Source organism: Hydra vulgaris, chromosome 09 (assembly GCF_038396675.1).
Source record: "Hydra vulgaris chromosome 09, alternate assembly HydraT2T_AEP".
NCBI classification, from domain to species: Eukaryota; Metazoa; Cnidaria; class Hydrozoa; order Anthoathecata; family Hydridae; genus Hydra; species Hydra vulgaris.
This window is the reverse complement of record NC_088928.1, coordinates 19,077,594-19,101,471: the sequence shown is the minus strand read 5'-3', so window position 1 is coordinate 19,101,471 and position 23,878 is coordinate 19,077,594. Positions and strand designations below refer to the sequence as shown.

Here is a 23,878-nt window from a genome sequence, read left to right as displayed (position 1 = left end):
TTGCTTCATATTTTAATTTTTTTTTTCCCTTTGTAATGAAAAGTTATTTTATGTTCATTTATTGGAAATCGTTTTAACACTTTGTATTATAATGCTGCTCCCCTATATTATCACAAGGATATTATAATAGGGTTTTTTAATGCGTAACCAAATCCTAATAATTTATTGAAGGCTATAAAGGAAGATACCACAAATCTTGTATTTATTGCTGAAGTTCGTGCATTAGGAATCATTGACAAACTTACTAGTTCTTTGTGGTAAATTATCGAACCACTTGATAGTATTTTGCTATTGAATCCCTACCATCTCCCTTTGAAAATCAGACTTTTAAATCTTTGTATATATATACTTCTTCTTTATTGTTTGCAAATAGAAAAATTTTGGAAGACACTAATCTTTTTCATCAAGGAATTTACTGCAGACTGTTTGAGAACGTACAAAATGATGAGTTTGATTCTTTGACAGTGCATTCACTTGAAGTTATTTCTTATGCTATTCTTGTTATTTTGTAACGTCGGTGTGCTGATCAATTACCAGGTGGTAAGTATTGGAATCCATCTGATTAAGCTGCTGAGCAGCTTTTAATATCCGTGTTAATAACAAAGCATCAGAAAGTTACTTTGTGATTTTGGATTTAATAATACGTATAAAACCAAATGCAAATGTTCATACTCTCCAATGAGGCTTTGACAATATGATTTCAGAATCAAACATTAAAATGGCCTAATAGTAAAACAGACGAAGAGAGAAAAGAATTACTTGATTATTCAAGAACCAAAGTATCAATGATGAAACACAACTATGATAAAAAGTTTTTTTTTTTTAAAGAAGATAAAGCTATCTGTCTTTTAGCAAAGAAAGAAGAAAAAAGTATAGAAGAAATTAAACTACACCAGTTTCAAACAATCAATTATGTAACTTGAGTAATAATTTAAAGCTTCTATTTTACGTGATGCAGCTTTTGAAGAAAAAAAAAAAAAAAAAAAAGAATGGAAAAAATTCAAGATGCATTTTTAAACAAATTAATAAAGTAACAAAAAAAGCATTTCTTATTCAGATTTATTAACAATCTATCCGATTCTGTAGGTATTTGTATTCCACATCGTGTTAGAGAAAGAGATTCTCTTGAAGTATCTTGGCAACGTGCACAAATGGTACGAATTGATCAAATAAATGGAAACGAACCATGTTAAGTATGCTGATGAACATTATGAACTATGATCATTTCCATTATTAATTGATTTTGAAAAAACTAATGCAGCTCCACTAATTGAATCACTTAAATTAGATTCTCTGAAAAAAAGAAACAACCGCTTCTTTAAAGTGGTTCGGTCTATTTTATATGAAAATTGTCATCCAGCATTAAAAGAAATATTTTAAGTTATTGAGAACAATTTTTTTAAAAAAACTTTTTAAATTACGCTCCTGGAGATATAACAGTAGTTAAACTTGGAACTTAACTATTTATGGCTCGAGCATCGGTAAAAAGATCGGTTTTTAGGTGAAAATACAAAACTGTATGACAATACGTGTGTGTTAAAGGATAAAACTGTGAACATCGCCTCTTGTCAAAGACGTTCACCCGAAATCGAAGATAAAAAATAAATATGCTTAAAAGAATAATAAACCAAGGGGAGGGATAAATCATACTAAAGGGATGGTTGAAACAAAGACATACCAAGGAAATAGGATTCATCCTACAAATGACTTCTTAATAATAATAAAATCATGAATTTAACGAAACAGCTAAATGAAACCATCAAACCAAGAAACGAACCCTAAATTTCTGCTATTTAAAACAAAAAAAGACATAAATTTAATCATTTAAAATAAAATCAATTAAAACTACAAGTTAAAAAATATAATACAATTAACAAAATACATAGGTAGTAAAAATACATTTAAAAAATCAGTTTATTTCTTTCCCGTCATAAAATGAAAACTATTAATTTTAAACCATTAGTGTTCAAGAAAAAGGTTGATTTAAAGTATTCGAGGCGATACTGTTCTTGAACTATGAATTGTCAGTTAACAAAACTTTCTGTACAAAAATAAAATACCGTTTATTATTTTCCATTAATAATAATAACATTATATTCTGTGTTTTACAACTACATGCGTAAAAAAATTTTTATAGAGTAAAATATCTACAAATATGATAAATATCAGTCTTAAAATAAATACGAATTATCGACGAAAATGAATCCTCGATAAAGTAACAAATATAAAATGTTCTTGATCAAAAAACGATTTGACAACGATTTACCAACAACTTTAACTTACTAACAAGTTCATTTTTTTGAGTAATTCATATTGAAACAAGCTTTTCAAAAACAAAATCCATTTGAAAAAATATTAAAATCATTCTATTACTTTTAATAACCTAAGGCTTATCGAGAAGTAAACGCTGCTCATCAAAATTTTCAACATTAGAATCCGGACTTGGAGTCTCCTTATAAAAAACAAAAACAAAAAACAAATTCATTTAACTTTAATGTATATATATTATATGTATGTATGTAAATATAACAAATTCATAAGAGGGTGTGTATATAGGTTTGGTGCTCAAAACAATATTTTTAAAAAATGTCTCCTCATATCCTTAATATGTATTTTATATATATATATATAACACTAAATTAAGGAAAATAGCATTTAATTTAGCATTTGTCTTATCCCTTACGGAAATATTCCATGGAATACCTTTGGAATCCCATGGAATTATATGAAAAAACCATGGTTTTCCCATAAAAAAAAATAAAACATGGTTCACCCATGGAAATCCCAAGAATTTCCATGGGTGAACCATGTTTTTTTTTCATGTTGCAACATGGGTTTTACAAATGCGCGTTTAAAGACGCCGACGCACGTAGGAGTATTTGACGATTTTAGCTGGCCAAAATTATTTCTCTCTTTTTAACAGCTGAAAACTTTACCATATGACAAGAAATTGTAAATTAAATGTTTTTTGTACAAATCCAAGCCAGTGGCGTTCAATATAGGGGAAAGATGGGTACTTTAGGGATTACATTTTATTCTATTCAATAGGATTTGAGGAAATAAAAGATATATTATTTTTCAAACTTTATTATGGTAAATAACATACTATTTTTGATATTTAATTAGATTCCACTTCGTCATTGTCAGAATATTCTTCATTTTCGTTGTTTTCAGTGTCGGAATCTTGGACTTCTCCAGGAAGAAGCAATTCCACAGCTTCTTTTGAAAAAGGCTTTGTAAGTTTGTGTTTCTTTTTCCCAATGCTGGACAACAGAGGGTCGGATGTTAACAATAACCTATTGATGATATCTTGGTTACAATCTTTTCTAGAAAATTTTCTAGCATAGCTAAGTCTGTACTCCCGGAAATGTTTGTTTCTGGCTTCGGCAGCCTCTTCCGACAATTGTCCAATTGGCAAAAGCGCATTCTCTACTATATCAGGACCATGTACTAAAACTTTATGCAGAGTTGGAGTCATTGGACACCAGGGGTATAGTTCAACATAAAGTTTTGCAGCATCCAAAGTATACTGTCTGAACTTTTCTACATCAATCTTGTGGTCACTGGAAATTACTTCTAGGATAATTTTCATTCTGGAAATTAAACAGAAGTCTACTCCAGTGATATCTGCAGATGTTTCCGGGTCGTTGAAGAATCTCCTGCTTGTTTTGCCGTTATTGGTATTCCCAAATCCAACCTTAGGTATGTCGACAAGAATGCCCATTTTGCTCTTGAATTCATCTTGGATTTACTTTTTCCTATCTGAGATGAGTCTCTTCTCATCTTCATTCAGCCTTTTCTGCCACTTTTTTACAGGCAATTTATATGATAGGTGAAGGAGACTTTCAAAACACCGTATTCTAGCATGCAGAATGGATAGTTCAAATTTGTAGCTGCTTTGATTGTCAACACATGTTCTGTCCAAATCATTAAATTGTCCTGATGTTGCTCCACAAATATAACATCGCATGGTCGATTTAGTGGTGGTTGCTGCGTTACAGACTTTTCCGTCAATCATAGTTAACATCATCACATGTTCTACTGCTATGTCTTGAAGTTGAGTTGGTTTCAAGCCTGCAATTTTGTTTTCCATGTAAGCAATTTCTTCAGCTATTACATCAGCAGTTTCTTTTATGAACCTAATTCGAATTGGCCTGCAAAACCTTGGAGACGATGGTGTAGGGTTTTGCCAGATAACCTTTTTATTTACTCTACAAGTTAGCTGTAACGGAACCATTGAGCATTGAAATATACTGGCATCAGAATTAGAGACATCCTCAAACTTTTGATTAAACTGTGTCTGCTGGGAACCATCACAACCCCATTTCGTAGATAATTTCATATGTTTACGCCCACTTTCCGTTAGAGTCTTGATAACTTCTAAATACAACACCAATCTTTCGGCAGTATGGTTTAACAGACTTTGTAAGTCTACTTCAGCTAAACTTTCTGTGACTGTGAACGAATCAGGATCAGGATAGCATGTTTTTTTTTTCTTCGACCAAAATACTGTAGCAGGGCCATTGCTTCTTGTCACTTGTACGTACGATTTCATATTGAGATTTTGTTAGGCCTGCATCAGTAAATATTAAAAGAGCCTCTAACAGTGTCAATTATTTTTTTGTAGGTTCAAGACTGCTGCGATAGGCTTTTTTATACTTTCCCGCTCGTTTGGGAGATGTTTTAAGATCTTTGAGGACGGTTGCAGCACTTCTTTTGCCACTTGTTGTCAAACAAGTTTCAGCTGCAAAAACAATAGCTTCTGGTTCCACATCTTTCCTGAGCTGTTCTGTTTTTCTCCTCTTTCAACGTTCACTAGAATCGACAAAACTTTTTCTTGGTCGTCCTGCTGATGATGGAGTGGATGGGGTACCCGGTATTTGGAAACTCCCTTGCAGCCAAGGGCCATGCTTCTTAATAAATATTTCATGAGTTCTGGATGAAGACGACCACATTTTTCTAAAAATAGCTTTCAATCTCGACATTTGACGGTTGTATACTGTTTTTAGTTCTTCGGTATATTGATTTCTTGATAACAAATTTTGATCAGCTAAGTCCATTTTTTCATTGAAATATGGAGCCTCCTGCTGCTGAATACTGTTGTAGAAATCCAAACGAGAGATTGTTTGCATTCCTGATGACCCATCTAGATAAAAAATTAAGTTGAAAAATTCATCTTGGACCTTGATGTGCTTAGAACATGATTAAAATTTAGATGGCATCAACAGGCAGTTGAAATTAAGATTTTTAAATAGCTAGTGGTATAAACTCATAGAAAAACGAAAAAAACTAAGAGGATTTCAATGCGCACTACAACTTTTTCACTTTTAAAGTCAAAATTTACTTTAAAATTCGTTAAAAAAATGCTAAGTTTCATGGTACATAACTTTTGTGGTAATTAATATTTCAAAACGGTAGTAAGAGTAAATAATGTACATACCTGTCATAGATTCATCCATGATATAACACTGTAAAACTTCTGTTGTAAACACTTGTACACAGCTTCAATAAACACCACTAAAATCGCTCGTAAATAAAATGAACCACGCAGATATAGATCGGATATTTAACTAGACTGTGTAGTTCCAATTACTACTTTTATAACCAAACCATTAACTGCTCATTAAGCGACCATTATCGAGAGATAGTAAGGGTAGGTAATTAAGTGGGTACGGCCACTTTTAATAATTCCAATTTTGGCCAGCTAAAATCGTCAAAAACTCCTACGTGCGACGTAACTCGTAGAGTTACAATCATTTGTAACTTGATAAAATAATATTTTTTGCATTTTTCTGTTTTTCTGTATTTAATAAGATTATAAATTATATATTTTTTTATAATGCATCACATTTAATATAGTTCAAAATAAACATACATAAACGTATGCAATATGCAGAATATGATAAATGCATGCATTTTATAATGCATCGTAATATGATACTATCAGAGATGTTGGTCTCATGATTTAAATCTTGGTTCCGAAAGGTCTCAAGACTCATATTTAACTGTCTTTGTCTTGCTCTTGAAGCTTGGAGTCTTGTTCTTAGTCTTGAGTCATAATGTCTTGGTCTTTACGTCTCTGGATACTATCATATTATGATGCATTATAAAATGCATATATTTATCTTATTCTAACTATTGCCAATAGCTTTGCTTGCTTTGCATAACTTGCAATAGTATAGCAAGTATGTCAAGTGAATCAGTTTGATTTTTGATGTTTACTTGGTTTACTACAAATATTTTAGTCTTAATGTATATTAGATAACTAGTGTATTAGATAAGCTTGGATGAGCAGTGTATTGGATAAGATTAAATAACTAATGTACAACTAGTACTATTTTTTTCAATTTTTTTCTAATGGCTTTAGTTTGCATAAAAATGTTTGAAGTTGAAACACTTAACTGTATGGTAAATGTTTATTAAGTTTTAAAACACTTTATTTTATGATTTTTTATTTTATTTTAGTTCTGTAAAGTTGTTTTTATCTTTTTGTTGACGCAACTATTCTAGTTGGGATTTAGTTTTAGTAGGGATATATTTATTGTTTTTTCTTTACTATTAAATTGAGTTTGAATTAACCAGAAAAGATATTAGCGTAATCTTAGGGATTCAACTTGTAATGATGTTTCAAGAACAACTAAGTCGAGAAGGAAAACTACGGTAATGTTTTCAAAATATCAGAAAGGGAAGTTAATTAATGCACAAGATTTTACTTCACAGTTAAATATTAGCATATAAAAGCAATGTTTATAAATAATACACTATTATCTATTATAATACAACTATTTTTATTTGTTTATAATTAACTTAAGTGAATTACTTGTCTAAAGTAGAAATAAATTAATTTATGTACACACTTTTATATTTATTATGTTTTTACATTACTATACTTAATAAATTACATATTTATTATATTTATTATGTTTTAAATAGTAAAGTAAAAATATAATAAATTTTTGAATTTAATAATGTGCATAAGTCCTTTTTTAACTTTAACATTTTATTTAAATTACTGCATTATAAGCAGGCAAGTTTGAATGGCGATAGAAATAATATTTTACGTCGTCCAATCTATCTTTCAGATAGATTGGACGAAGAAGTATGTTTTTTTTTTAATTACCATTTATAAGTAATAATTTATTTGTTGCTGCCTTGTTCTGTATAAATGTTAACAATATACAGTTAACATTTATATATGTGCATAAATCTTTTTATATACTTTATCATTTTATTTAAATGACTACATTATCAGCAGGCAGCTTTGACTGGCAATATAAATGTTGCACATCATGCAGATCAAAGGAGTAAGTTTTTTTTTTAATTACAATTTATAAGTAATACTATACTTGTCGCTGCCTTGTTCTATATAAATATTATTAACATGCAGGTAAGATTTATATATGTATTAGATTGCGCATAAATCTTTTTATTTTAACATTATCATTTTATTTAAATTACTACATTATAAGCAGGAAGTTTTGATGGTAATATAAATGTTGTATATCATGCAAATAGCTCGAGCGAAAAAGCGGTAAAAATCTTATAATTATTATTTATAAATAATGATATATTCATCGCCACTTTTTCGATGTAAATGTTACCCAACATTTGACAACATTTATATAGAAAATTCATAAAGTTGTGTTGATTCGTATTTATAAAGATAGTTAAAATAAATAATAATTATAAGTATAAATAAATTAGTAAATAAAGAAAACTAATTAGCATGTATATATTAATTGTATGATTTATTGTTAAGATTGGTGAAATGAACAATGATACTGTGGTGAAAACAATAATAAATATCAAAATGTGAATGGTAATTTGTTTGACGATTACCTGGTTCTGCAATTACAGTTGGCAGTTTTAATTTGGCGGTTATCGCACTTATAAATGGTCTTGATATTTTTTGAGATTGATTCTGTTGTAATGAGGACTTTTTTAAATTTGTTGAAGCTTGAAGTTATTAATTATCAAATTTATATATACTATTATATTTTTATCAAATAGTTTATATAAAATAATAATATCATGTAAATTGTTAAATTTTCTGTAAAATTGTTTTCTTAATCTATTTCAATTTCAGTTTTATCACTGTATGTGTATCACTTATAGTATGAAATTACTTGTAGTTTTTTGTTTTATTTATTTTCAGCATGCTTATACATACGCATGCACTAAATATTGTAGTGAAATCGAAAACCCATGGATTTTTCATGGACAACCCGTGGACTTTCTATGGACAACGCATGGTTTTTCCAAGGAAACGTGTTCCGAATACCCATGAAATTTCCAGGGGTTTTTTCATAGATTCTCCATGAAAATTTTTCGTACGAGATTGCCTTAAATAATAAATGGTATTCTAATCCTGCCGTTTAGGCTCTGTATATTAATCGCTCCGATAATTCTTAGTAAAAATAGAAACAAAAATAAAGCAATTAAATCATACCAGAGCAACGGAAGATTTAATTAAACTTATTCAAAGTTTAAAGTAACTTAAAAAATATCTTTCAAAAGATTTTTAGAAAGACAATAGTTATAAACAACTTATTATATTTAAATTTATTGTAAAACATTACTACATAAAAAAAACTTAAGTATATTATTTTTTAATTTACAAAAAATAAATTTATTTTAAACAATCACATTAAAGCCTTCGCGTAGAATAAAAACGTAAGAAAAGATCAACTATTAAAAGTTATTTATAACGTAACAATTTTTTTAATGGTATTTAAATTAAAACATCAAAACCGCCATGGTCAAATTGTAAAGAAAAAATATTACAAGCGTGGTCAGGTACAGCGTGCGATCGCATGCCATTCCTCTCCAAACTTTTATATATATATATATATATATATATATATATATATATATATATATATATATATATATATATATATATATATATATATGAATATATTTATGAAATTGTCTATTGCGTTTCAAAGTACATGCATATTTGCTTTTATACATAAATAAAAACATTAATTTTAGACAAATAGGCATGTATTTAACATACACATATGTTAAATATATATTTAACATACAATTACGCTCGTAACAGTGCGTGCATTAAAATCAAATGCAAAATACATTTCATGCCAAAACATTTATTTTAAAAGTTAATTAGTTTATAAATAATATACATAAAATTTTTTTACAATTAAAGAATAAATCATATAAATATGATATAGTATATATTAAAGCTTATATATTATTTAAGTCAAGTTATTTGTTTAGACTTGTTTTGATTGGATACTATTTTTAATTTTTCATAATATTATAGAAAACTCCTCCGATAACAGCTTTACCTGTAGGGTACAGCAGGGTTAGATTTTGGCATTTAAAGCCTTCCGATAACCAAATTTACTCCTGTCGTTAACCAAACAGAAACATGAGAATACGAGTTTATTTTATCGCTGGTTTTAAAAACTAGCATTTAACTTTTAACCAGCGCTAACATATCGCAGGGTTTAACGGAGAGAAGTAAATACGCACTCTCCGTTAAACCCTGCAATAATTAATGCACGCATTGTTATGAGCATATATGTATGTTAAATAAATATATATATATATAACATATATGTATGTGCAGGTTGATATACTTTTGAAAAACCTTTTTTTTATTAGGGACCAATAAAATCTTTTAAGGCCATATGGCACTCCTGCAAATATTTTTTGAAAGCTAACTTTTTTACTTTAGTTTTAATTTACTATGGCACATAATTTTTTATGTACACACAATTTTAAAACTTGTTTTTTTAACTCACTGTTAATTATTAGTATTGTTAATTATTATTAATGTTAATTATTATTATTGTTAATTTGATTTTTTTAAATTTTAATTCAAAATATTTATAGCTCACCACTTTCCCTATCCACAGTGCTCGCATTTCTTTTCTTGAAACGCCGACTATGGTTGCCGCAATCAAAACACTAGGTGCAAGATAAAGAAGAGCTGGTTGACCAATTTCCATTAAAATTAGAGCAATAAATGTGATTACCAATCCTAATCCGTATGCTTTAAGAAATAACAGAATTATAAGTAAGCAGTAAAAAATGTTTCAGAAATAACAGAACTATTAGTAAACAATAAAAAATGTTACAGAAACTTTTATTTACAAACAAACAAAAAATTGAATTGGACCTATAGCTGTCGCAAGAAAATACACTTTATATCTTGTTTTTGCCAATACATCAAAGTTATGACAAAAAGCAACGAATATTCCTAAGATATTGAAAACATGAAAAATAAACAAAAACATTTAAAATGATAGCATTTCAATAATCTTGGATAAAATGCTGCGAACCTGGAAGTAGAATATCTCCAAACCCTAATAAAGAGTAAGGACGTTCACAAAGCGATATTGGTGATTTGTGCATCTTTGGAACTTTGATAACCATTGGTAACTGTTCTTTATTTCCATTACCTAAAAAAAAACATAAAATTGATGTTAGAAATAAGATGTGAGATTTTGAGAGATAAGATATGGAGCTAATACAATACAATACTTCAGATGAGGTCTTCCTGTTAAAAAAATGAACTTTGCAATTCAATTTACATTTTTACTGAGATTTTGCAGTGCAAATTTAACTACAAATTTTAGTTTTTTACTGCTTTTGTCTCTGTCAACCAATTTTTGCTTTTACCTCTAATATATCTGTAATAAATAACACAGTATATCTCTGATATATAAAAAAGACCTTTCAGTTTGATTTTAATTAAATTTATGTTTAAAACTTTTCTTTTAACAAAATTTCATTATACTTAGACTTTTTTAAAGTTTGATTATCATATGCTAAATATAGAGAAATATTTAAATAAGAGGCAAAGAAAATTGTGTTATTTGAAACACAAGAAAGTTTTACATTCTTTGGGAAATGGCTGTCAGAGATGCAGAACTTAATTCATTAGAGTAATTAGTAAATTTTTTTTGATTTTAATAAAATACTGACAGATACTCTATGAGGAAAGCGAATAAATGCCAATCTAAGCTCTAAAGCATAAACCTTTCAAGAATTTTGGATTATTATGGTTGTTCATATTAGATAACTTGTATAGCAACAGTTTCTAAGGGGCAATTTATTAAATTACTTGCTTTAATTTGAAATTAGATATTAAAATTACTATAATTATTGAAATTGGATGAAATTAATTTTTCAGGAATTAAGCGAAGATACATTACTTAATAAATGCTTGCATGGCTTCAAAATGTCAATCAATGCCATAATTCACTAATATGATAAAAATTTAGACATTGCTACCTGGGGGTTAACAATGTGGCTTTGTGCTGTTTTTTGCAGTAAAAAAACAGTAATCCAGTAAGCAAAGCAGTATATCCAATATTTGAAATTTTTGTGAAACTAGAAGCAAAAATACAGGTAATCCCAATAAGTAGAAAATAGTAATATGGAGTAATATGGAGTAATACTGTTATTTTGCCTATTTTCAAAACACTTTAACACTTATTTTCGAAACTGATCAGTAGTATGTCTAAACCCGTTTAGTCACAATTTCCCAACATTTTGCTTAGATAAAGATACTGTTTTTTTGCTTAGCACGGCAGATTTAGAAAAGTTTTAAAGGTTGAATGTTCAAATTTCAGTGTGATAGATGGAGAAAAGTTTTAAAAAGTAAGATAGATTGAGAAAATTTTTAGGTTGAAGTACTTAAAAATGTACATAAATACAGAGAAATTTAAATGTAGGCAAAAACATTTAAGGCATGAAAGTCATTGATTTTAACAAGGAACTTAAAAGTGGTTACCCTTTTAATATATTTACAACTTTTTGTGCTCATCACTTCCCAAAATTTTCAAAATGTTGTTGACAAAACGCTTTGAAATTTTTCCAGAAGTTTTAGGATGAGTTTGACTATCATGTGAACATCAAACAAACATTTACATTTAATAGAATTTTGGGGCAACAAAATGTGAGTGTTATCCATAAACAGTTTAAGTTGCATTGTTGTTTGTCCTTTTGTTATTATACCCTAAAAGTTTCAGCCCAAATACTAAATTAATTTCTAAGAGTTTTAAAAAACAGAATGGGTCCTTTTTTCCTTTATCTGAGTATGAACTTGATAGGTTTTCTTACAATGTACATAATAATTTTTGTACAAGGCAAAATGAGTTAAATAATTTTTTAATTTTATTGGTAGAGAAGTACCTTAAGCATGATTCAAAGCAATGCTGCTCAGACAACTTTATAAATTATGAATAATTTTTTTTTAAAAAAAAGTCACTAAAATTAATTTTAAGAAAGCCTTTCTCTATTCTACTCTACTCTATTATAACAGCTTCATTATACTATATAATTACAACATTATTTATACAGATATTCAGGGTTTGAAATAAGCGCCATACATTGCCACCCCTTGGGACATTCTTAAGACCAGCTAAAGCAGGGCAGCTAACCAATGTTCATGGCAGAAAAAATGATCTATGATAGGTTGTCCCCCTCAAACAGGTCTCAAAAATGGTTCAAGGGGTATCTATGTCCGGCACTTATTTTGAACCCTGGATATTTAATCAAATAGATACACAAAGAAATGAAAGAAAACAAACAATCCATAACCTGTTGCAACCTCCACCATAACACTTTTTCCACGAGCAGAGAACAGTGGCGTTATGAACACAAAGAAAATATCATAAACTAGCAAAGCTATCAGAAGAATAGTACTAATCTTGAGATTTGGTAATTTAATTATCTTTATTAATGAGATGCAAAAACAAATTCCAAGAAAATCTTGTAGAATCCATGCATAACTAAATCAAGATTAACATCAGATTATGAGATTAACATATAAAATATTTCAAAGTATTTATCAATATATAATCCAAATAAACACAATTTATTTTTTTAATAACTCAAAAAGGCCATAATTGTCATTCAAAACTTTTGTAACAAACTTTTTTACTTAATTGTTATTCTAAAGTCAATGTGGTTTTTTTATAAAATTAATTTTCATCTTACTGCTTAGAATAATTTAAAAGTTGAAAAATGATAAAAAGTTGCTTAATGGAAATCGCTCTAGACGTACGTAAAATTGCTTAATGTGTACTTAAATTGGCAATTTAAGATGTAAGCGTTATGAAAACTACGAAAACTTAATTTTAATAAATAACTATTTTACTAAAATATTTAGTAACAGAAAAAAAATTGTTTATAGTTAACTACACATTTTTTTTTTTGTATATGAAGTTTTTTAACGAAACGTAAAAAAAAAAAAAAAATAGGAAAAAAAAAAAAGTAATAAAAACCATTATTTATAATCTTGCAAGCAAAAAATCATAATAATATATATTTACATTAATATGTATAATAATATTTATACAACTTTTGATTGCAATAAAAAAAATTTACTTAAATTTCTATTAAAAAAAAATAAATTATTAATAAAAAAAAGTTAAATTTTTATTTATCTTTATTTTATATTATGATATATATTTTTTTTATTGTAATGATTGATTTTGTTGCTTGAAAAATGCTAATACTATAAGCTTCTAGCAAAGATCATAATTATATAATTTAGTTTAATAAAAAATATGATTTAATTAAAAACTAATTTAATAAAAATGTATAGTTTTATTCTGATAAAAAAATATATATAATTTAATTTTGATTTAAAAAATATATAATTTAGTTCTGAATAAAAAAATATATTTAAGTTTATTGAAATTAAAGTTAATGCTTAGGTTTTACTTAACTGTCAAATTTATTTGAAAATTTTACTAAATATTGTTCAATATTCAAATTTTATTTATTCTTAAAAAAAAAATAGCCCATTTTTATTGCAATTGTTTTTTCAGTTTTCCTTCCTAAACTTTTTTTTTAAATCAAAATTAAATATTAAATAAATGTGTTTCAAGGCTAAACGTAAGTTGAACTTTCTTTTATACACAAGTTAAAACGCAGTAATTATTTTTAATAAATGATATATACAGCGATATAATTTTAATAAATGGTGTTTGGAATAATAATCTTTGCTTTCAAAACAAAATAATAAAAAAATAAACTTTTTATAAATAGAGTAATTTTTTTATTTGTTAGTCTCTATTTTTTTTAAAATAAAAATCATTTTCAGTTGCAAAGCCACAATTAAAAATTTAACAAACAACTGCTTGAAAAAATTTAACATAAATTAATTCATTTATACAAATGTTGAGAAAATAAATATATTAATTAAAAAATATATTAAACATTTTTTAAAATGCAATATTTAATTTAATTATTAAATGTAAAAAAATAAAATAAAAAAAATAAACGTTCCCAAATAGAAATAATAAAAAACAGGATAAGTAATATTTAACTCGTTTTGTGGTAATTAATATTATTGCAGTAATTTGAAAAAGTTAATGTCATTAAAAAATAAAAAAAATAAAGAAAATTTTATGATGTCAAATTCACATTAGGCTAATGCGTTCAGTATTTTTTATTTAAAACAAGGCCTGAATATATGATAAAAAGTTATATAGAATTTTTGTTTATTTACTGATTTCATGAGCGAATTACTAATGAATCATAATTTTTATACTATATAAATACATTTCACCAAAACTTAGCTATTAAACAGGTTTTAAAAGCTCATCAGCACATCCATGTTATATGGGACAATGTCCTACATTATCAGAACAGGTTTGACAGTAGGGTGCAGTGAAATTTTTTTTTTTTAAATTCATTTTGCCTGAGTGCGCAAAAGTTGTCTATACATGTCAGAAATACTCTGTAAAAATTGCAATGCTCTAGGAAATTATCTTGAGGTGCCCCAAGGACTTTGAAATCCCCCAAAATCCCCAAAATGTGACCTACCGACTACGAGGTACATAGCACGGACTACCGAGATAGACTAAGACTTTTTTTTTTAATTTGTGTGTGTCTGGGTGATATAATAATATTATTATTTAGTGCTATATAATTAGCTGCTATAATGCTGCCATATGGCAAGTGAATGTGCATGTGTTATTATGTAAAATACAAATGGCGTCAAACAAACAACACCGAATCTAGCAGATAATTATTAAAATAATCATTTATTTTTGCTGTGTTGTCTTTGTATGGTTAGATCATGGCAGAAAAGATTGAAACTGTACGAATGAAGAAACCACTCACTCGCAATGATAACATATGCCCAGTATTTGGCATCATTTCACGGATGAGCATAAATGTTTTGCCATCATATGCAGATATCATGAAACATTTTATATCAGTAAGAAAAGAATTGTCTGATGGCCATGCCAAAGAAGCTACAAATAATGAAACAACCAGGAAGATATCTGTTGATCTTGAGACAATATGGCACAGAGCATCAATTCCAGTAATATCCCGTCAGCAAATAATAGCTAAAATAAGAGATTACAATGACAAATATCGCTCACTTCTGAAACCGTTTAAATAGAGGTCCAAGGACAAGGAGTCACAGTACCTGAACAAAGTTGAAAACTTCAAAATTGACTCAAATCGAATTTTTGATATTGCTTCATGTAAATGTAAAGACTTTTCGACATGTGCTTGTGAAAAGAATCGTAAAGTTCCACCAAATTAAATAATATTCCTTGCAGATCAAAGAACAGAAAGGAAAATGGCTATTGGCAACGTTGATATTAAAACAACAAAGCAACAGGAAAAGAAACTGAAAAGAAAACTTGCAGATGAATTGAGATTTTATAAATGTGAATCAATTACAAATGCTGAAACTTTGAAATCACATCCAGATTGTAGCTTGGAGGATGATTGCAATGATGTCACGTTAGGTGATTTAGATGAAGTTATCACCGAAAGAGATAGTAATGAAGATGTTGACTTCATGACAGACTCGCCTAAGTCACCATCATCAACTAATAATATATGCTCACAAGAAATTTTGAACTCTCAAATGCGAACTCCACTACCAACATTAGCTCGTGAATGTGATCGATGGGGAGTATCAGATTGCTCAGCTGCAACATTAGCATCAGCTGTTTTGGTTGATTATGGCATTATTAATGCACATGACTCATCTGATGTTATTGACCAAAGTAAAATTTGTAGAGAAAGACAGAAAAAGAGAAAAATTTTACAAGCTGGTGCTGCCAAAACATTGGAAGGGTTATATTTTGATAGTCGAAAGGACAAAACTCGAAGCCAGATCATTAAAGGAAACAGATATCATCTAGCTTTGGAGACCGAGGAGCACGTTGTGTTAATAAAGGAGCCTGGTTCTGAATACCTGGGACATGTTAAAACATTACAGGGATCTTCATAAAGTATAAAGATTAGCATTATATCATTTTTGAATGCAAATGCTATAGATACCAGTTCATTGGTGGCAATCGGACGTGATGGCACGAATGTCAACACAGGTAATATTGGTGGTGTCATTCGACTTCTCGAGCTTTGTTTCAACAAATCTCTACACTGATTTGTATGTTTATTACATATGAATGAGTTACCATTGAGACATCTCCTAATTAACCTGGATGGATCTACACATGGGCCAAATTCATTTAGTGGTCCAATCTGAAAATTATTGAAGAACATGGACTTGCCAATTGTCAGTTTTCAACCAATCGAAGGAAATGTGTTGTCCAGCATTGATGCACATGATCTCAGTACAGATCAAAGGTACTTGCATGAAATGTGTCAAGCAATATCCAGTGGCCAATGTAGTTTTGAATTGGGTAATCGAAAACCGGGACCCATGTGTCATTCTTGATGGATAACAACTGCTAGTCGTATCCTCCGGTTATATGTATCTACAGAAAAGCCAGACAAAAACTTGATCATTCTTGTAACTTACATACAAAAGGTATATGCACCTATTTGGTTTGAAGTGAAGTCTAAGCATTCCTGTACGGATGGCAGTCGCCATCTCTTTCAAATGGTACATTATACCAGATACTTGCCTATCGAGCTCAAGAAAATTGTTGATCCTGTAATCCAAAGAAATGCATACTTTGCTCACCCAGAAAACTTATTAATATCAATGGCAAACGATGAAAGGCCCCACATTCGTCAATTAGCACTAAGACGTGTATTGGCTGCAAGATTGATATCCGACCAGACCTATGCTAAACCTACAGTTAGATTGTTCAAGATATCACCGCTAAACTTTGAAACAACAGATTTTACAGACATAATCAAATGGTCATCAATAAGTGCTGAACCTCCAATGTTCAGATAAATTGAATTGACTAAGCTTAAAAATAGCATTCTGACCTCATAAATGCTACAATTTAAAAGCTTTCCATGCCACACTCAGTCTGTAGAAAAAGGCGTGAAGCTAGTCACTGAAGCCAGTATGGCAGTCTGTGAACCTCAGCGTGATGGTTTTATTCCTGCAAGAATAGAGTCGCGATCAGCTATGAAAGTCTTAAAATCTGATTTCAGCCTTTCAAAATGACGTTCTTGAAATGATTAACTGACAGGAAATAATCTTGAACCAGAATTACTTAATTTTGTTTAAAATAATTGTTATTCTTAATTTTTGTGGCACCGCAAAGTTCTACAATTTACATAAATATATTTTCATTAGGTTCTGATATGATGTTAAAACCATCATACAGGTTTATTATAATAGAAATAGAAAAACAAGATCAGTTTATTTTTAGCCATTGATTTTTTTGTGAAAATATGAATTTAATAATAATTGTAATTTCTAACTTTTTGGGGATTTTGGGGGATTTCAAAGTCCTTGTGGCACCTCAAGATAATTTACCAGAGCATTGCAATTTTTACAGAGTATTTCTGATATTAATAGACAACTTTTGCAAACCCAGGCAAAATGAATTTCAATCAGAAAAAAAATTTTCTAAATTTTTTTCCGTAGGTCACTTTTTGGGGATTTTGGGGGATTTCAAAGTCCTTGGGACACCTCAAGATAATTTTCTAGAGCATTGAAATTTTTACAGAGTATTTCTGATATGAATAGACAACTTTTGCACACCCAGGCAAAATGAACTTCAAAAAAAAAAAATTTTTTTAATGTTTTCACTGCACCCTATTTGACAGTGGAATGTTATTTTGAAATATGTTTGCAACATCCCTTTACAAATAAAACCAAAAAATTTTATAAACATTGTATCTAGCTTTGCTTTACAACCTTGCCTTTCTACAAAATGATTTTTAGGTATATGATGAAATGTATAACTATAATGAGGAAAATGATTCAAAAGGATCTATGAGAGGCTTTGCAGGAGAAATAAAATAGTGACTTGATTTTTATTATAAATATTTAACTTATTAAAAAATAAAAAAAATAAGTAATCGAAAAGTATCAACAGAGAAAATCTTTTCTTATTGATAAAGTAAATAAAGAACTAAAAAGTATTATCTGAAATAAAAATAACACTCAAAAACATAGAAATGCTCTAATAAAATAATCCTTAAAAAACCTCTGAGACATGTTGTGTTCATATTGAAGAGAATGATAAAAAAAATGTTTGGGCTAAAATTTTTTGATTAAAAAGTCAGCATAATACACACCGCAATCTACAGACTCGATATTTTATTCAAGCACTTTTTATTTCTAAGAGTTTCAGTACATGAAGTCATTGATTTTTTTTGTTTATTTAAAAGATCATGTAAACAAACAAAAAAGTCACTGATGTTATGTACTGAAACTCTTAGAAATAAAACGCGTTTGAATAAATAATCAAGTCTGTAGATTGCGGTGTGTATTATGCTGACTTTTTAATCAAAAAATTTTAGCCCAAAAATTTTTTTTTTTTTGGTATGCATTTATTCCTTCGTTTTAATCAAAAAAATTTAGTCTAAACATTTTTTTTATCATTCCCTTTAATATGAACACAACAGGTCTCGGAGGTTTGAATTCCTTTAAAATGAGTTTATTAAAATGCATATATTAATATGTAACATTGTCAATATAATTTGTAAATTTTTATTTTAATATCATAATATTTTTTAATTTTTTGGGGGTTTTCTGGTACTTCAAGTTTTCTGATAATATCAGAAGACCTTAGTTCAAATATGAACTTCAGTGACTCCTTTGGTCATTTGATATATAATAATATTGATATTGTAAAATGCTATATGTAAAGAGCAAGAAAGAAAGTTTAGTTTGTTTTGTATCAATAGTTCTATCCTAAAAATGTACTTATAACCTTTAAGTTTTTTGAAACATAATTAATTTAAACTTTAACATTGCATTATCCCTATAAAATTTTAAAATAGAACTAAATGATTTTGTGGCAATATTTGCAAAATGTTGTCTCATGTTAGAATATTTGAGTTTAATTAGGCCAGTTTCACCAGTCTTTTTTCCCTCTCCTTTACTATAATTCATAAAATGAATAGGTTTATTTAGCTGAAATAATTATTTGTATTATAAACTTAATAAATGCAAAAAACTTTTTCGCTAATCTGTATATTGAACCTAATGGCCACACTCTTCCTGTCACTTCAATGAAAAAGTCAGCTCAAACTGAGGGCAAGTTTTTGCAAAACATCCTAATTTGACGTAAGTATAAATATTCAATTGTTTGGAGTTTGTTTCGTGTCTCGAGGTTAGTTATCGCAAAGACCATAAAATGCTGGATCTGCCCCTGATCTATACAGATTTTGATCCTATCATTCTACTGCTGACTTGTTAACTGTTATAACAAAAATAGGTTCTGTTGTACATTAGATAAAAAAAAGTTGAAACCAATGCCTCAAACACCAAACCTAGAATCTGATTGGATATATTCTGTATTGCTGTATAGTGAATCAACTAAAACTCAAAACATGGTCTTGAACACCTTTCTTTAACACTTTCCATTTTTTGCAATATACAGAAGTTGTAATTCAGAAATTAAATAATCAGCCCATTAGACCATTTCATGCCCTACATATCATAGAAACCTCTAGAAGCTTCTAGAACAATCTAGAAATTTTTAGAAACCTCTAGAAGCTTCTAGAACAATCTAGAAATTTTTAGAAACCTCTAGAAGCTTCTAGAACAATCTAGAAATTTTTAGAAACCTCTAGAAGCTTCTAGAACAATCTAGAAATTTTTAGAAACCTCTAGAAGCTTCTAGAACAATCTAGAAATTTTTAGAAACACTGCTTGTTACTTTTTAGTCACTATATTTTTTATTATTATTAAAATTTCAAATAAGATTTCAATAGATTGCAAGCATTCTGATAAAAAACAATAATCTAGTTTTTTACAAATTTAAAATATATTAAAAAAAAGGTAAAATCAAAACCATTACAGGTTTTGATTTTACAGGTATAAGATATAAAAACAAGCTTATACCTGCTATTTCTAATAATAAACCAATATAAAGAAAGGAATATACATCCAAAAAGTAGTAACACATTTCGTACTTCGGGTTGGTTCTTTAAAAATGGAATTTTATTTTCTGGAACTCTGCATTGTCCTAAAAAATACTTAATTTTTTCAAAGTGCTAACATTCAAATGGATGAATGTATTTTGCAAATGCAATTAGGAAACATATATTTTCCATATGTAATTAAAAACATAAATGTAATGTAACCAATGCCACTATGTAATATAATAAAAAAATTAGAAAGTTTAGTAATTTTAGATATTTAATTTATTCCAATGAACAATTTAATAAATGATAAATAACAAATTGTCAAATCTCCCCCCCCCCCCTGACTGTTAACTAAAATCTAGTTAATAAATTTAATATCCAGTGAACTTTATAAATATATTTATAAACTTAATTTAATATTGACATTTTAAATTTATTTATTATTTATTCAATATAAAGAAATCAACTATACAATATTGATATAATAAATATTAGAAGCATAAAAAAACTAAACAAAACCAAAGATAAAACATACCACATTTTATAAAAGACATTAATTTTGATAAACATTGATAAGTTCCTGACACTGTTGCCAATGAAAACAATCCAATGACTACATAGATAAGGTACTTATAAAAGAAATAGAGAAGCAAGAGTACAATGCATATCATCACCACAAAAACAACAACCATAACTGTTGTGATTTGAAAGTCATCATCATCTTCAGTGGGTTGTTTATTTTCTTTTAAACTAAAAAATAATAGTTTTTAGTTATAGTTAATTCTTTTATATTCTAACAAACTAATTTCTAATAGCTGTAATAAATAAACAAATTTCAATATTAAGTTGCTAATGGTTTGCACAGATCATTAAAACATAAATTTTCTATTTATTTGGTCGACCAAATATATTTGTGTTAGTGCTTTGAAAGCTTCATTTATTCATGAAGTAATAGTTCTTCAAGTCTAACTTAACTAATTTTTGTATTGTTCTTCATTAAAAAATATATAACTGAATTTTGAAAATAAATAAAGTACTTGGCAATAATAATAGTAATAAAGAAACAACAGTTTAGGTTTTGGTAAGGATTTTAGATACATAGACATACCTTTTAGGCCTGCCAAATTCATTGGAGTTTTGGATCAAAAAACCTCCAAAAAACATAACCCCTAACCCTAATAAATTTCAAGCAAATAACTTTAACTAAAACAATATTTATCAAGTGATTTTATAATTCCCCATTTTGTAGATCATCATTCTTATATATTTAATACTATAAAGTATATTGTAGAATTTAAGGTGAAGATAAATATCTCCTAGTTAAGTTTTAAACTTTCCAATAATATCTTATTAAAATATTTGTTATATTTTGAACACATTTATAGAGGTGTGCGAAATGTTAAGTTAAATGCTAAAATGTGAAAAATCAAAGTGAGGTTGAGATTTGTTGAAAATTATTTACTTTCAAATAAACTGAACACAGAGAAGTATTAAAAAACTATTTACTTATTACTAAAAATAACCACCTTTTCATAAAATGACAGACTTCAGACGTTCAGGCACTTGCTCACAAAATTGTTGCAACATGTTTTAAATTAAGCCCATACCTTGGTAAATTCTCTTTTTAGGGCCTCCATATTTTGATAGGTTTTCCTTGACTTTAAATCTTCCATCACTGACCAAATGCAAAAATCCATTGGAACAAGGTCAGGTGATTTTTCTCTTGTTGCTACACTTAGGAGACTTTGTTACAAAACTCATCAGGCTTAAATCTTTGTGGATTAGCCTTTGTATCAATTATCTTGAAGTTACAACTTCTTTAGCAAAGTTTGAAGTTGAGGGGTTCGGATTACCCTGCTTACAATCAACTTGAGGGGTTCAGATTACTACTTACAATCAACTACAAGAACCAAAGTTTTTTGGTTCTTGCAGTTGGTTTTTGGCTTACTTTTTTCTAAAAACTCCTCCTCTTTGAAGATCTCTTAGGACTTAGTAGACATTTATTTATTTAAATATCAAGCACACAATGAAATGATATTTTGAACTCTTGAAATTTTTTAAAATAAAAAATTGAAATATTTTTTAAAAATAACTTCATAATTGTTTCAATTAACTTCTAAAAATTTCTTTTTTTGAAAACTTTTCTTGACCTTCTGCAAGCTAATCATGAAAAAAGCCAAACCATGATTTAAAAAAAAAAAAAAATTAACAACAAAAATGATTCAATGCATCTTAATTAAAAACAAAACAGTTGCTTGATATATATTTTTTCCAATTTTTTTATAAATGATTAATGTAGTCTTGTGTTTGGCAAAAACTTTTTCCTTCAAAAATTAATTTTCCTTCAAAATTTAATTTTCCTTAAAAAATTAATTTTTAAAGGAAAAGTTTTTGCCAAAACTTTTTAATAGAAATAGAACATTTTTTAAAAACGTTGTTAAGCATACATAAATCGAAGAATGCATACATTTTGTATGAAGCATACAAAGCATACATTTAGTCAGAGCCAAATTTTTTTGACATACAAACTTCTTTATCTGAGACACATCAGCTTGCCACATAAAAATATTATTTGCAAACGCAGCATGTAGCATCAATTTGAATTAATTTAATGCAATAATACAATAAAAAATTTGAAAAATCTTCATAAACCACAATAGTTTGCTAAAAGAAAATAAAAAAGAAGAACCACTTTTTAGAGACCCTCACATTAAATAATTTTTTAAAACTTTCATTTTGCCAGTATTTTGCCATTAGTTACTGTAATAAAATCCAAATGATCTTCAGTCTTCGAGCACTGCTACAAGTACCATAATTGTTTCTACAATTACTATTTGACTAGGGCTGGGGCCGGGTTTAATAAAAAATAGCAGAATCCAGGTTTGTGACCGAGTTTGCATAAACTCTAATACTAGTTTATTTTTTTTGTTCAAAATTCATGTTATGTTTTATATATTCATATATATTTATATACAAATGCCATTATGATCAACATAATCATCATAATCATCGTCATTATCATCATTATCATCATTATCATCATTATCATCATCATCATCATCATCATCATCATCATCAAGTTTTAGTCTTCCTCTTTTATTCTGTTTTTCTAATATAAACGCATCTTCGTTCCTTTAGTAAAACTTGCTCATTCTTTATAATTTTTTTTCTTCTTTGATTTTCTTCTGAAGCTGCTACCTCTCTACATGCTGATACCCAAATCACTTTAGTCTTCTCTAACAAACATTGTTCAATACAATGTTTTTACTAATCACTGTTTAAGATTATAGCTCCTTTTCTTGTTTTGTTAGAGTCATACTACACATCCACTGATCATCATCTTCTCCTTAGGCAAATATTACACCATATAAATACTAAAATTTATATATTAGGTAAAGATATTGTATGCCATTATCTAAATTTAATAGCAAACATATGTTTATATCTGTGTCCATATTATGTATGCATAAATACGCCTCTAACCTAACCACCTGGATCCAAGCAGGTATTTAAGCTGAACCTAATGGCCATATACTACTATTGAATCTAATGGCCATAACTTCTATGGCTTGTATTTTACACAAAATTTCCATGGTAATCCTAAAAAAGTGTTTCCCAG

At 28.2% G+C, this 23,878-nt stretch overlaps 1 protein-coding gene across 2 annotated transcripts in view; it reads right to left on the bottom strand.

Annotated features, from left to right (window-relative positions):
- Positions 1-1,811: 1,811 nt before the first annotated feature.
- Positions 1,812-23,878, bottom strand: part of LOC100198701 (signal peptide peptidase-like 2B) — a 43,712-nt gene continuing 21,645 nt past the window's right edge. For both annotated transcript variants that reach the window (XM_065804960.1, XM_065804961.1), the window contains 7 exons: positions 20,795-21,009; positions 20,237-20,360; positions 12,577-12,767; positions 10,311-10,430; positions 10,148-10,228; positions 9,867-10,021; positions 1,812-2,452 (listed from right to left, as the gene is read on the bottom strand). In XM_065804960.1, coding sequence (XP_065661032.1) covers positions 2,384-2,452; positions 9,867-10,021; positions 10,148-10,228; positions 10,311-10,430; positions 12,577-12,767; positions 20,237-20,360; positions 20,795-21,009 — 955 coding nt within the window. In that variant the 3' untranslated portion in view covers positions 1,812-2,383. The remainder of the gene's footprint in view (positions 2,453-9,866; positions 10,022-10,147; positions 10,229-10,310; positions 10,431-12,576; positions 12,768-20,236; positions 20,361-20,794; positions 21,010-23,878) is intronic.